Genomic DNA, 13,471 nt, shown 5'->3' with positions numbered 1-13,471 from the left:
GGTTAATTTTCAATACAGTACCGTACACAGCCCATGGCTTTAAATTCAGTGACTTGGATGGAAAGAAACCATTTTAGTAAAACCAGCCATCAACAAACCAGGGCAGTGACAGTGACTGAGAAATACTCAAAGACAGAAAAGCTCATAGTAATGGAAGACCTGAATTACCTGTGTAGACTGGTAAGTGCTGGAGCAGGGCGCAATGAGACCTTTTATAGCACCATAAGCACTACTTAGAGCAAGTAGCTGGCAAAGCCACAAGAGAAGTCACTCTTGGTTAGCTCTGAGAGCTGTGCACGATCTGGCATGCGATGTAACAACTGAAAAGCCTCTTAATGCCTGTAATATGCTCGAGCATAACAGCTCTGTAGGAATGAGAGCACCAAAACAAAAACAACAAAAACCCCAGCAACATTCAGTGTAATAAATTCTAACTCTAAGAGAATTTTGTAAATATAAGAAAGCAAGGGATGAGCAAAAAAAACTGGTAGGATGCTTTCAAGAAGCTTGGATGCTACCTGAATACTTCATAGCAGAGGTTCAGAATCAACCTTTATGATCAGTCAGAAAAAAACTTTAAAAAGTTTTCCTCCTCTCTTTTGGATATTATATCAAGGAGCATTTTCCCAATGGTTTTCAGCAAAACAGAGTGGTTCTGGCACACTTATTTTTATCTAATCACATTCCAACCCATGCGTCATTCACTGCTGTTAAATATTGATCACTGGTATGTATGGATCAGTGCTGATCCTTTCTCATCGTGACTGGTACTGATTATCTGAATGACCCTGGGCTGATACCCTCCTCTGAATGACTCCAACAGCTCCAGGACAGGTTTGAATATTGCTCAGACACTCAGAGGTTTCTCCAGTCCCTAGAACAGCCTGATCCAAAGCCCCAGATCCAGACATGTCCCAACTTGGGAGGGTTCAGAGTCCAAACCTAGACCTGAATTTCACTGCTTGTGTCCCCATCCCCTGCTATTACTGGCCCTGGGAGCTGGGGGGGTCCTGCAGCCACCTCTGTCTTGCTGCTGGCATAGGCAGGGGTGGGCACAGCCCCACCTGGACCATGAGCACGGATGCTGTGAGCGTGTTGTGGAGACCACTGCTGCGGGAGCTGGGGAGAGGTTGTGCTGTGCTGGCCAGAGCGAGTTGCTTAATGCCTCCTGAGCTCCCCCATTTCTACCTGTGCTTGCACACATGTAAGCACAGGACTGGATTCTGCTGTGAGCAGGTAACGGGAAACCGAGTGCATGACGTTCAGCTTAGGATTGCATTGGTATCGAGGCACAGCATCTCCACAAAGCTGAACAAGTTCTGAATTTACACATGATGTTGCGCTCGGTTCAGGGAAGCTGCGCGCACTGTCATCTGCCAACTTGGTGTAAACATGGGGTAAACACTAGAGGTGGGGAAAAGCATCCGAATGAACAGAGGGTGGGTGAGATTGGTGCCTAGAAAATTAAAGAGGAGAAATATAACTGATCATTTTGTTCTGAAGTATCCTTGAGCCTCCAAGTAGCTAGCAGTCTCTAGGAGCCGTACCAGACAGGTTGTCCATACGGTGATTGAAGCGCTCCCCGTACTGGGTATGAAGCATGTTTGAGCTCTCTGCAAAGGTAAGGGCGAAGGCCTTTTATGATTTATTTTTCTTCTTGGTAAAGGCAACTTCAGAGGGCAGATAGACACTGACAGGGAAACTGCGATAACTTAAGCCTAACAACTTAATAGGGTTTTGCTAATACAGGAGAGCATGTTGGTGCTTGTGTATAGATACACCACAATTCCAAAGGTAACTGAAATCAAAGTGGGCTGAGCTAGGGTAAGCAGGCAAAGCTACTGGGTGGAATAGCCAGGTTCCTGAGCTTAATGCAGGGAGGAGGTCCACACTTTTACAGGTGTGCCTGACTCCAGAGCTGACAACTTGGGATGCAAGACAACCCAGAGTCCACAAGGCACATGGCTGTGTCCATGTGCACTGTCTTTCTTACTGGCTGCTGCCCTTGCTGCTGGAAAGAGCATGTGGATGGCTGTCGTCAGAGTTGTACCGAAGGAAAGCTCAAAGGGATGATGCCAGCTTGGCTTCTTTTTTTCTTTTTTTTTTTTTTTTTTTTTTTTTTTTTTTCCCTCCTCCTATCACTCAGCTGCACTAAAGCCCGATGCCTCTGGTAGCCAGTGGTGGAGCAGTGAGAAGCTGGTTTTGTTGCTGCGCTTTTACGGGAGAAGCCTGACTGCATTAACTCTTAGAAAAACAAGCACCTAGACAACTCGAACAAAATCCAGTGATGGAGGTCGGCTCCACAGAAGCCAGCAGCAGCTCCCAGGGAAGCGCCGGCTGGCTGGATCTTACCCTTGTCACCTGCACTGAAACGGTGACTTCCACCGAAGTGGTGGCAGAAGAGGAGTGGGGATCCTTTTACTACTCTTTTAAGGTATTCTTTTAAGTCGAGCATTACTTTTCTCTCGTGCTTGCAGCTTTGGTACATTTTCAGCACCTCTGCAGGAAGATAACTAGGATTATTGAACTTCTTGCCCAGATATTGGTGGGGTTTTTTCCCTGCAAAGACAGCGGACAGCACGTGTAAGGCATTTACTGAAAAACAAAATAGTTGCAGGAACTGGAGTTCAGACTTACAGGTCTTTGCCAATTGTATCCTCTTCCAAGAGGGGATGGTACTGTTGATCTGTAGAGGTGTTGTAATTATACATGCAGCTTTAATCACAAGCTTACATTAGTTTAACACATCTTCTATATAATTTCTTACAGCCATCACCTTGACATAAAGGATTTCTTTTCCATTTTCCTGCTGCAACAAACACTGTACAGGAGTGAGAGGGGTTTTTGTCAGTTTTGGTTGATTTTTGGTTTTAATCATAAGGGTCAGGTTCTAATTAGCTGGTTTGTTTGTTTTTAACTTGAGCGGGGGATGTAGTGTCTCATGAAGGCTGCTGTTAATGTACCAGATGAATCATTCAGTAGTGAATGCTGTTGAATGACATGGGAAGTGTATTTATTCATCTCCAAAAACAAACATCGCCCTTGCAATATGAGTGTAGGAAAAAGATGAAAGAGGTACTGAAAATCATCTTTCCTTCAGATTTCTGTGCCTGTTGTCATTGCCATGCTGCATGCCATGTGTCACTTTATTGTTGTGGCACACTGTCCAGGTTAAGTTCAAGTTATTAAAAAGTCTGAGAAGGAGTACCCTGCCGTTCCTTCTGGAGCAGAACCAAAGAGATCACTTTCAACTGGAAAGATGTAGGCTAGGCGCTTACATCATTTCACAATATGTTAGGTAAAAGGGGATATGATCAGAGGCAATTTTGTTTTCTGTGAGGTTGTTAGTGCTGTGACACAATGCCAGTGGAATTACAACAGGTTTCCACCCCTGTTAAGAATAAAGTTGATCTGCAGTTCTACAGTTCATTAATGAGGGTCTCTTTTAACATGCTGCTGATTCTTTTTTTTTTTCTTATCTAGAATTTCAAGGATGAAAATTCTTTTTTTTTCTTCTCTTCATGTTAGACTCCTAAAATGCTCTTGAAAAAAAAGCAGAAGCGACAAGCAAAATATTTTTAACAACTTTCTCTTTATCCTCTTTGTTCTTTCAACAGTTAGGGCTATAAATCTGAACAATGTCATGGGAGCAATATTTTATAATGGTAAAAGTGACAGTTAATTCCATGATTAGAAAGTCCTCAGGCAGAAAAATGCTCCTTAATAGGAGAGACTGAGTAAATTACAGTAATTAAGAAGCCATGGATAGTCATGCATGCTTATCCATTGCTAAAGGAAACTTGATTCTGTTAGCTGAGAGTTTCTTATTAGACTTGCGCTTCTCTGTTGGATGTCTAGCTCTGGCATATATAGCATGAACTTTGCAAGGAGGTTCACTGATTTCACATCAATTACTAGCTGTTGATAGGCGTGGAAATATTTTGACTCTGGAGACAAGTGACAGCTGGTGCTGCTGCAGAAAAGGATAAAGCACCTGCTCTGATGACTATGGTGCAGGGAAGTCAGGGCTCCATGCTAGCAGTTTCAGCTTCCCTCCCTGTAAAAGCTCATGTGTGGAAGGTGCCACTGCTACCTGCTGACTCTGTTGGCAGTCCTCCACCAGAGCTGCCCATGTTGTGGCCATCTCCTCGCCCCTTCCTTCCAGCAAGACAAACAGCATCTCCTTCCTCTTCACAAGGGTGCCATTACGCAGCTAAAGCAATAAAAGTTTCAGCTTGGAATAGGCCGAATGGAATAGAAATCAGAGGTCAGTATCAAAATGTAATGACAAATGGGAGTTTGGCTTTTTATTGGAGTTTTCAAACATGTTGTAGCCCATGGCTGACAGTAGAGGCAGGCTGGATGAATGGCCACCACACAGGTTGACCCCAGAGCCTGTGCCAGGATGCAGGCAGGGCATACAAGCTATTTCTGCTTGGGAAATGCAGGTTTAATCTATCTTACCAAAGCAGTCATAAGAAAACGTGATCTAAGCTGATAAACAGAGGCAAGGGAGTGACGCTCACCCAGTATCTGGAGCAGTTGCTGTTAATGAACTTTTAACAATTCTACCCAATGACAGCTGTGGAGGGATGCTGCTTGAACTATGGGAGCATGTGCTGGTTTCTTTTCCTCCCATGCTTCAAAAAGACAACCGGTGCCTACCTAAGGTGGTGTCTGTGTTACACTGCGGTGGCAATGTGACAAAAGTGAAATAATGCGCTTTAGAGCAGTTCGGTGCCAAAAAGTCCTGTTACCGGCTGAGCTGTGAGTGCTTCCCTGCTCTCCATTCAGAAGCATTTGAGCTTCTGTCTAGTCCTCTTCAGAGTTTAACAACTAAATCCTGCACAGCTTCAGATTAGAAAGCATTTTGCCAGTTCAATTAGGTTTCTTCTTTTCTATTTTTGGCTGGGAAATGGAGCATTTCATCCACTTGAAGGAATGCGCATTTCGCTTCTGGTAGTCATTACCACCACTCCCTGGCCAGCTGCTCACCAGGGCTTTGCCCGTGAAGCCTCTCTGGGACCATGGCCACGCAGGCTAACTAGGCTGGCTCTCGGCATGGAGTGCTGGGGGCACCCACACACCGCTCAGCGTGCAGGATGAGCTGGTGCTTCCCACAGCAAAAGCCTTGGCTCATTCCCACCTGCATTCAGGTCTTTCTGCTGTGTTATGGCAAATTGTCCCCGAAAACCCAGCCTGTGTTTCTTCCCGGGTGCCTTTACATGAGGCATCCAGGTAGGTTACTGTCTGAAACCACAAGAAGTCCTATTGGCTGTGTCAGCACCAAATTCAGAACAGATGTGCAAATTGTATTAATTACAGCTCTGATCTCCCAGGCCAAGGGAGAGTTCATTCCATCCCTTTACAATCTCCCCCATATGCATTTAATCTAGGTGTGAAAGGGCTTTAAGCAAGTGTTAGCTGCCCTCTGCCCAGTACAGTTACCTGAAAAGAACAGGGACCATCTGAACACCTGCAACCTTGCTCCACTTTAGAACCTCCTTAACTCTAGAAATTTGACAAGATGCATGGAGACAAGTAGGAATCTCAGAATAGGTTTGCCCTAATTGTCCACAGGGGTGGAAGGTTTGGTCATGGCTGGAGGAAGCACCTCCCCTTGCCAGGGCCCCAACAGCCCCAAAGCTTCCCCAATGGTAGGAGCATGTGCTCATCCTCAGAGAGGGCTCACCTCTTTGTTAAGAGGTCTTCTGAGAAACAGGATGCCCTACTTTTATGCAATAGAAGAAAGGATGTAGTGCTCAAAAGGAGAAAAGTCCCAGCCACTGCTGCTTTCTTGGTGGGACTGTGTTCCCACCACCAGCATCTTCTGTTTCCCAGGAGAGTGGCCTGTCTTTCATCATCCAGTACATTTTCTTAGTTTGTTTTCTGATGTGTAGAGCTGAGCCCTTACCTGTGCAGCAGGATGCAAAGGTTTTGTCATTTACACCCAAGGTTGTTTGGGAACCCCAGTGTCTCCCCTGCCAGGTGGGAATCCCAGCCACTGGTCCACATGTTGACATCCCTCTCCTGGCCCCTTGAGCTGGGATGCTGAAGTGTTAGAGCTCTCGGGAGAAACAACATGCATATCGAATCCACCACAAATGGTTTTACACATGTAATCTAAGTTCCTAATTTGTTTCAGGGAGGACTGTTTGACGTTCTGCCTGTGGCTGTCCTCTCCCAAACACTGAGGCATTCACTGTACCGCATGTTGTAAGCCATGTAGCTCAGATATTAAACAGGACTGTGTAGCCATGCCAGTGTAAACACAAATCTAAGAGCATGTGCTGCTTATCCATGGAGCCTAATGCTCTTTACAGAGGTCAGGGGCTACCATCTCGAGCAAAGTGGTGAGGAGACAGATATGTGGAGAGGTTTGCATAGACTTGTTTTGTAGGACTATCAAGTAACAAGGATTTAGCTCCAGGTGTCCGCAGAGCCTGTTTATGTCAGGATCTGTTGTCCCTGTCATTTAATCCAAATGCAGGAGTCTCTTTTTCTCCTGGAAAGCATTTGCCAATGCTATTGCTCATTCTGATTTTCCAGCAAACCTCACGGAGCATCCCATCATTGAATACATAATAGAAAAATAATAATTCATGCTGTCAAATTTCTGGAGTAATCTCTGCAAACATAATCATACATTTTAGAAAAATAGGCATATCAAATAATTTATAAATAACTTTACAATCTTTTGGTTGAGGGGGAGGAGGAGAATTAAGTCTACACAAACAAGGCGTCAGGAACTCCTGAACGCGATCTCTGCAATATGCCATAATGACTATTGCCACACTGGGAATGTAATAGCTGTTCTCCTTGTGATACTGCTGCTGCAGTGCTGTTGGCCAGGCTGGCTTCATCTAGTAGCTGAAATGCAACACAGAAGTGATCTGGCTGTATGACAGCCCGACGGTGGGTAGCTCTGAGCCAAGTGATTTGGATGGTTTTATACTAGCAGCCTTCATACTTTGACTCCGTGGTCCACACAGCCACAGGATTTGCATCTGTCTGCCTCTCCTAAATAAATATGCCTAGAAAGTATTAATCTCTCCAGTTTTTTAGGATGTTTTCATTGAACAGATTAGGCATACTTAATAATTTTATCCCTTTTTGTGATTAAGAACAGCATTTCACAGTTTTAAATAGAGCTATTAACATCATACAATTGTGGAGATGCCATAACCTAATGTTATCTCTTCATGTTGAAAATGTTCTAGGAAAAAATAAATAGGTACACCATGAAAAAAGTATCTTTCCCGATGACACTAAAATCAGGGATATCTGTTTGTCTAATTCTGTGGAAGTTTCCTAGGGTGCAGTGGGCAAAAAACATCCTGCAATAACTGAACAGTACTGTCCTCATTAATTATTCATCTTGTGCCAAACACAGCAGCGTGGTAAATGTGAACTATCTGCTAGTGAGATTGAATTGTTACCATTTATTATTAAATGCAAATATTCCCTTCTATACCAGTCACACCTACGGAGGATTTTAGGGCAGGATGGGGGGGGGGGGGGGGGGGGGGGGGGGGGGGGGGGTGTTTGTCTGTTATTTGAGCTTGGAAAGATCACAGTAATTCACATGCATTAAATGTTGTGCGCTGAAAGGACCCTGACTCATCCGTGATGGTGAAGTTAGAGCTAAGAAATACATTTTTTAAAAAACTGGGGATTCACAAAGAAGATAGATACAGTTTTGCTAGATTTCAAAAAGTAACCTTAATAACACAATTACCCCTTTCCATGAGGAAGTGTCCTGATTTAGTGAGTAGGCTTTCTCAGCTTGTCTGTTTCCCTAAGTCTAAAGAGGAGAGAATATTTTTTTTTTTCCTCTATATAACACATTAGCTACACAGACTATGAATGCAATACCATATAGACACAAGTTCATGTAAAACTGCTTCTCAGGTTCAGCAGAATAGAAAGCATCAGCTTGGGTCCCTTCCAGCTGTGCCCTTCTTCCAACCACAAGGACCCGTGGGGAAGCAACGGTTGCCAGCATCTCTGACATGTTGCGAAGGCTTCATGTGGCAATGCATCCCAGGATCTCCAGAATGACCTGGAGCCTTGTGCTGGGCGGATAACACACACAGCCTGTGAGAAAGCATCTCAGTAAGGCAGCTGCTGTGCTGGAGGCATGAAAACTCTCAGGCATGACCAGTGCCATTGAAAGAAAAAAGCAGCAGTCCCAGAGGCAAACCTGGGACTGAACCAGTATTTATGCAGTTTGAATCAGGCTCCTTCCCAGACCACGCTAATTAAAAAAGCAGAAATCAACTCCTAGAGGGCTTGTTGCCTGCCCAAGTGTGTTCCTGTTAAATTCAATCCTAGTGGAAGCACTTTCAAAGACAAAACATAAAACATAGCTTTGAACTTTCTCTTTTCTCAGTCTTTCTTATATTCACATGAGTTTTCCCAGAGCTTTTTAGTGTCAATCAAATTGCTTTCCCAAAATTTTCAGGAGCAACTTGTGTGGATGCTGTATAGAAATATCTTTACAGTTTTGCCTTGCTAGATGGAGAACGTTCTTTGAAAACGCACTTGTATTACAGGGATGGCCAGCACAATTGTTGCTCCTTGTGACAGCTAGGGAGTAAGATTTCATTGATCTTCCTAGATGTTAGTGTGTTTCTTGCTTACTGAGACCAGGGCTACCAGCAAATGAATCAAGGGTGATCCAGCCATTTTTGCAGCTTTTCTTGAGCACTAGGAGCTGACTTGAATTCATCATCTGAACTTTCACATGCAAGTGACTAACATTTACTGTATGAAGCTGACTTCTAGCCTAAGTATCCCATCCGCTGTCCCTCTTTCTGTAAGATATTTGGTGCCTCTTTATTCCCTTTTGACAGTCAGAACTGCTAACGTATGTGTAATGCACCTACAGCTTATCTTCAAGCAGATTTCTGTTAGGTGTGGTCGTGGGTTTGTTTCCCAACAACCCAACTTGTGTTGAAAGTTTCAATACAAGAAGAAATATGGTTGTTTCCAGTTTTCACTTTAACCAAGTTTGTTCTTTTTTATGTATTAAAGAACCTTTATTGTGTAGCTGATAGAAGTAACAATAGTCATGATCCCTTCAATGGCATCACACTTTTACTTCTCATGGTTTAAGCTAGTCACACCCTGGCAGGAATTCTTCATCTTAGGCCTCCATGCTTATAAGCATAAGACAAATGCCATTTTACGCTTTTAAAGTCCTTTTTCCTAAGACTAATATGTTTATGTCGTTTCCATGCCAGTAGCCTTTACACCCGTACTCTTTACTGGCAGAGTGAACTTTAATTTACATAAGATTCCCACAAAGATGAGTTGTTCACGTTTTTATGATACAGTAAATAATATACAGCTTGTGCAAGGCACTCATCTGTAAAAGCACCTTTTAGGTCTTACACATACTTGTGTGTGCATAATAATTCAGATAGGGAAGGACTTCTGGAGGTCACCTGTACCACCCGCTCGAAAGCAAATTCAAACTATGCCAGATTGCTCAGGGCAGCGTCCACTCAAGTTTTGAGCATCTCAAGGGATGGAGATCCCGCAGCCTCTCAGGCTCCCATCCCAGTGTTTGACCACCCTCAGGATAAACACCTTTCTTAATGCCTAATCCAAATTTCCCCTGTTACAACTCTTACTTGTGGCCTCCAGACCTTTCAATGTGCACATCCAAGAAGAATCTGGCTCACTCTTCTCTGCACCCTCCTGTTAGATAACTGTAGGCACCAGTTAGACCCCACAAGTCTCCTCTAGGGTTTCTGCTGTGGAGGAGTCTCGCAGTATGAGACAGAGGGGGGGTTATTTATTTTTGGGGTTTTAATTTATTTTAAAAAAATTTATGAATTATGTCAGAGGTTGTGCCAGTACTTTTAAGAGTCCTTAATTAAATTGTGCCAATGACTGTCTTTGATTTCTTCTAGTATTGCAGTCCAAAGTGCAATTTGTGATAGAAGTAAACGAACTATAAATCCCTGACTGAAATCAGTCAACCTGCATGGCACCTGGCTGCCTCAGGAAAGCTAAGCTTCCTGATTTTGTTGTTGGGGTATTTTTTGGGTGGGGGCGGGGTGGTATTTTTTCTTTTGTTCCAGTCTAAATGTGGGCTGTTAAAATAGCAAATCTATCCTGAACATTTTCGGTAGTGAAAGTTCAAGACTCCAGATCTTCCACAAGAAGGTAAAAAAAATGTAAATCTAAGGTCCTCCATTTTCTTGCATGGCTTGCAATTAAAGTGATTACTTCAGAGGATAAGAAAATATTTTTTTTTTCCCCTCCCTTAGGAAAGTGCAATGCAATCTGCTAGTGGTGAATCTGACCATGAGCATGACAGTTCCCCAATTTAGCAAGGAGATTTATGTGTTCTTCTTATGTGTTAAGAACATCCTTACAGAATTGTTTGGCTTGCTCTATGATTACATCTCTCTTATGATCTCAATTGCTGCAGTAGGCTATTCTAGAAACATAATTTTTAAAATATACGAAAGGCAAGCAGGAAGAACATTTGCATATTTCCAGAATTTAATCAACCAGCAAGAGGAAGTTGTTCAGAGACTTAAGCAGCTCCTGACCTGTGATATGAGGGATCAGTGCCCCTTCTTCACCCAGGTGACCAAAGACGTGGAGCAGGAAGGCACCACGTCAGTAAGGACACGAATTCTCTATAGGCCTCCCCTCCTCACATTAAGAGGCCAAGAGACACATCAGGAACAGAGTACCTCTCCCTCTCTTTTGCTGTTTATTTGCTCATTACTTACCTGGCAACCTATTTTTTCCCAGCTGTTTCCCCACCAGCCTCAGCAGCTAGAACAAAAGTTCTTGTTCAAGTACAAACGTGCTTTGTCCATTGATGCTGAACCTCTCCTGAGGTCTTGATAAAAGCTGCTCACAAGGATGATCTTTGTCTGTCTTGATAGACTTACCACAGCCTATGGATTCAGAAATTTTGTCAGAGAAACAAAATAAACCTCTTCTACAAGCAGAAGAAAATGCACACAATCTTCAGACAGGTTTTCTGGCTTAAATTTCACCCATGAAGAGGCTTGCTTCATTGACTAAAGCTGGTTTTAATGTTTAAGAAAATTAACAAAGCATGAATATGCGCTCCAGATGTCAAGCACTTCCATGCTCCAAACCCAGCAGTCTTGTGGAATAGTAGTGCACCCAATGGTTATAGTCAAACCAATGAAATCCTCTTGACTTTGTTTTGGTTTATGACCTTAATTAATTTGCCAGCATTTTTAGTTTTTCTAGTCTAGAAGAGCTGGTGTATGACACTAGTCTCCCTCGCAGCATTCTCATGCAATGCAGTTAGCAATGCCCATTGCAAAAGCAGCCCTTGCCAAAAGCTCCTACACAGGTATTTAGGAGATGTTCTTATCTGTCTTTTTATCCAAAATACCTCTGATGTCTGTGCAACATGTTATTAAACAATGTTTTTTTTCTAAATCACCTTGCTGAGGATTGTTAGAAAAAGGATTTTTGCTTGATGAACAAAGAAGGCATGAACCTCTATGTCTAAACCTCTATGTCTAAACAACCTTAAGGTGATGAATAAAACAAAATTATAGAAAATGCAGCTGGAGTGAAGTTCAGGGATCAATCAGCTACGTCTCTAATCTAAAAACTATTTTTAAGACCTTCACAGATGGAGGTTTCACTGACTCAATCAATCTATCTATATATATGGTGTATTTTTAAGTCAAGTTTTTAAAGCGATCAGCCTGAATTCTGTAGTTTTCGTTCACTGATTTTCAGCCAGTCTCCAGGGGATCTGAAGAAGAGACTATACCTTTCCTTTTTTACATCAGCCTTTTTGTGACTTCAAGGCTATGTTCATATTTTCCTGCAGTTTGCTTTTTACTAGATTAAGCAACTTAATTCATGAAGTCTTATTGCCTGGCTATATCTTCTAGACTGCTATCAACTCATTGCTTTGTGCCTCATGAGGCAAGGCGCCCAGGAGTGGGTACGGTACAGCTGCTGGGTACAGTGGAAGGGTTAGAGCAGGGGCACACGAGACTAGTGTTAATCCCGTGACGGTGGTTATCGCTCTCGTGATAGGGTGATGTTATTAAATCCCGTTCCACTTGGGGGGCACGTTCTGTGCTGCATGTGGGGGGGCATGGTTTGAAGGCTTGCCCAACCTGATGTCATTATGCCCACTGCACTGTGAAGTGCTCACTTCTGCTTTGTTGGACAGCATCTTGGGTTTTTTTTTTCCAATGCCTGTTTCCGATTCATCAAGATAATTTTGAATTCTAAACCTAGCAACTATGAAGGCCTTTATCACGGTAGGCATCCCATTAATAACCACAGAAGTTTTCATTCTGCAAGCTAACAGACTCAGAGAGGCTGCAGTGATTTAAGTTCTCTATTATTATAGCTCCTTAATCCCCAAGAATAAGATACTTTTCTCTTCTCTCTCTCTGAATGGCAGCTGCCACAAATAGATTAATAGAAACTTTAGCTTTATTCCTTTGTCTATGGCCTTTCAAACTCACCTCTCCTATATTCAGCTTTTGCACCTTTTAGGTTACCTTTTTAGCTGGTTTAATTATATATTTCCATAGAGGCTGAGCCTAAAATTGCTTAACTGTTAAGCACCACTTTTTAACTTGGCAGGAGGGGATTTAAACTGACTGTATGTGATGCACCCCTATGGTGGGGAAACACCCCTCTAACAGTCTCTGTGGCTCCATAGCTACTTTTCTGCAGGAATTGTAAGAAGGTTTGCATGTCACATCCTTTTTCTGTTCATACCCATATCAGTACAATATAGGAATACAGAATTTCTTTCAAGAAAATGCTCTCCTGATTTTGTACCAGAGAAAATGGGAACAAATCTTGCCCCTCAGCTTTCTTCACATGTGAAAGATCCTTTCTGAAATGGAAGACAAATCAAACCCTGTGGAGAACCCACTGATTTCAAGGACAAAAGTGATATGAAATCTTACCTTTTTTAATTTTAATTACCTTCCAAAAGGTCACTTCCTTCCAATTCCTGTTCAAAGCAAAGCATCCCCATAAAAATAGTTCCACTATGTCTCTGCCACACATTTTGAAGGGAATTTGTTTCCAAGAAATTCAAGAGATTTGCAAACACTCAGAAAAGGTGGAGGTTGTTTTGTCTAAAAGCTAAGCATCCAGCCCACACAAGTTGTCTCATCTAGGTCACTATAATCAGTGGATACAGGCCATCCTGAAGTAGGTGAGATGAATGGTGACTCATCTCTGAGACACTGCTATTATCTGGACTGCACTATGACAATTTAGAGTACTTGTCTCTCTTCAGAGCTTTAAAGTTAGGTGAGATGACCCAGATTATACATGATGCTGGCAAAAGTGATCATGCTGGGAAAAGTGAAACCATCTAAACACAGCCGTCATTGTATGCTTAAGCTGAGCTCTGGGTTCAGGCAGAGAGCGCAGCCTCAGGTGGCTCATACATGGGGTTTTGCCTTGCCTGCGTGAC

At 43.0% G+C, this 13,471-nt stretch overlaps 1 protein-coding gene across 1 annotated transcript in view; it reads left to right on the top strand.

Annotated features, from left to right (window-relative positions):
- Positions 1 to 2,287: 2,287 nt before the first annotated feature.
- The window catches only part of NPSR1 (neuropeptide S receptor 1), a 59,552-nt gene continuing 48,368 nt past the window's right edge, over positions 2,288 to 13,471 (top strand). Inside the window, exon 1 of the mRNA XM_040593765.1 lies at positions 2,288 to 2,434. Within this exon, the coding sequence (XP_040449699.1) occupies positions 2,288 to 2,434 (147 nt within the window). The remainder of the gene's footprint in view (positions 2,435 to 13,471) is intronic.

This window comes from Falco naumanni, chromosome 4, assembly GCF_017639655.2.
Source record: "Falco naumanni isolate bFalNau1 chromosome 4, bFalNau1.pat, whole genome shotgun sequence".
NCBI classification, from domain to species: domain Eukaryota; kingdom Metazoa; phylum Chordata; class Aves; order Falconiformes; family Falconidae; genus Falco; species Falco naumanni.
This window is presented reverse-complemented; position numbering and strand designations above follow the sequence as displayed.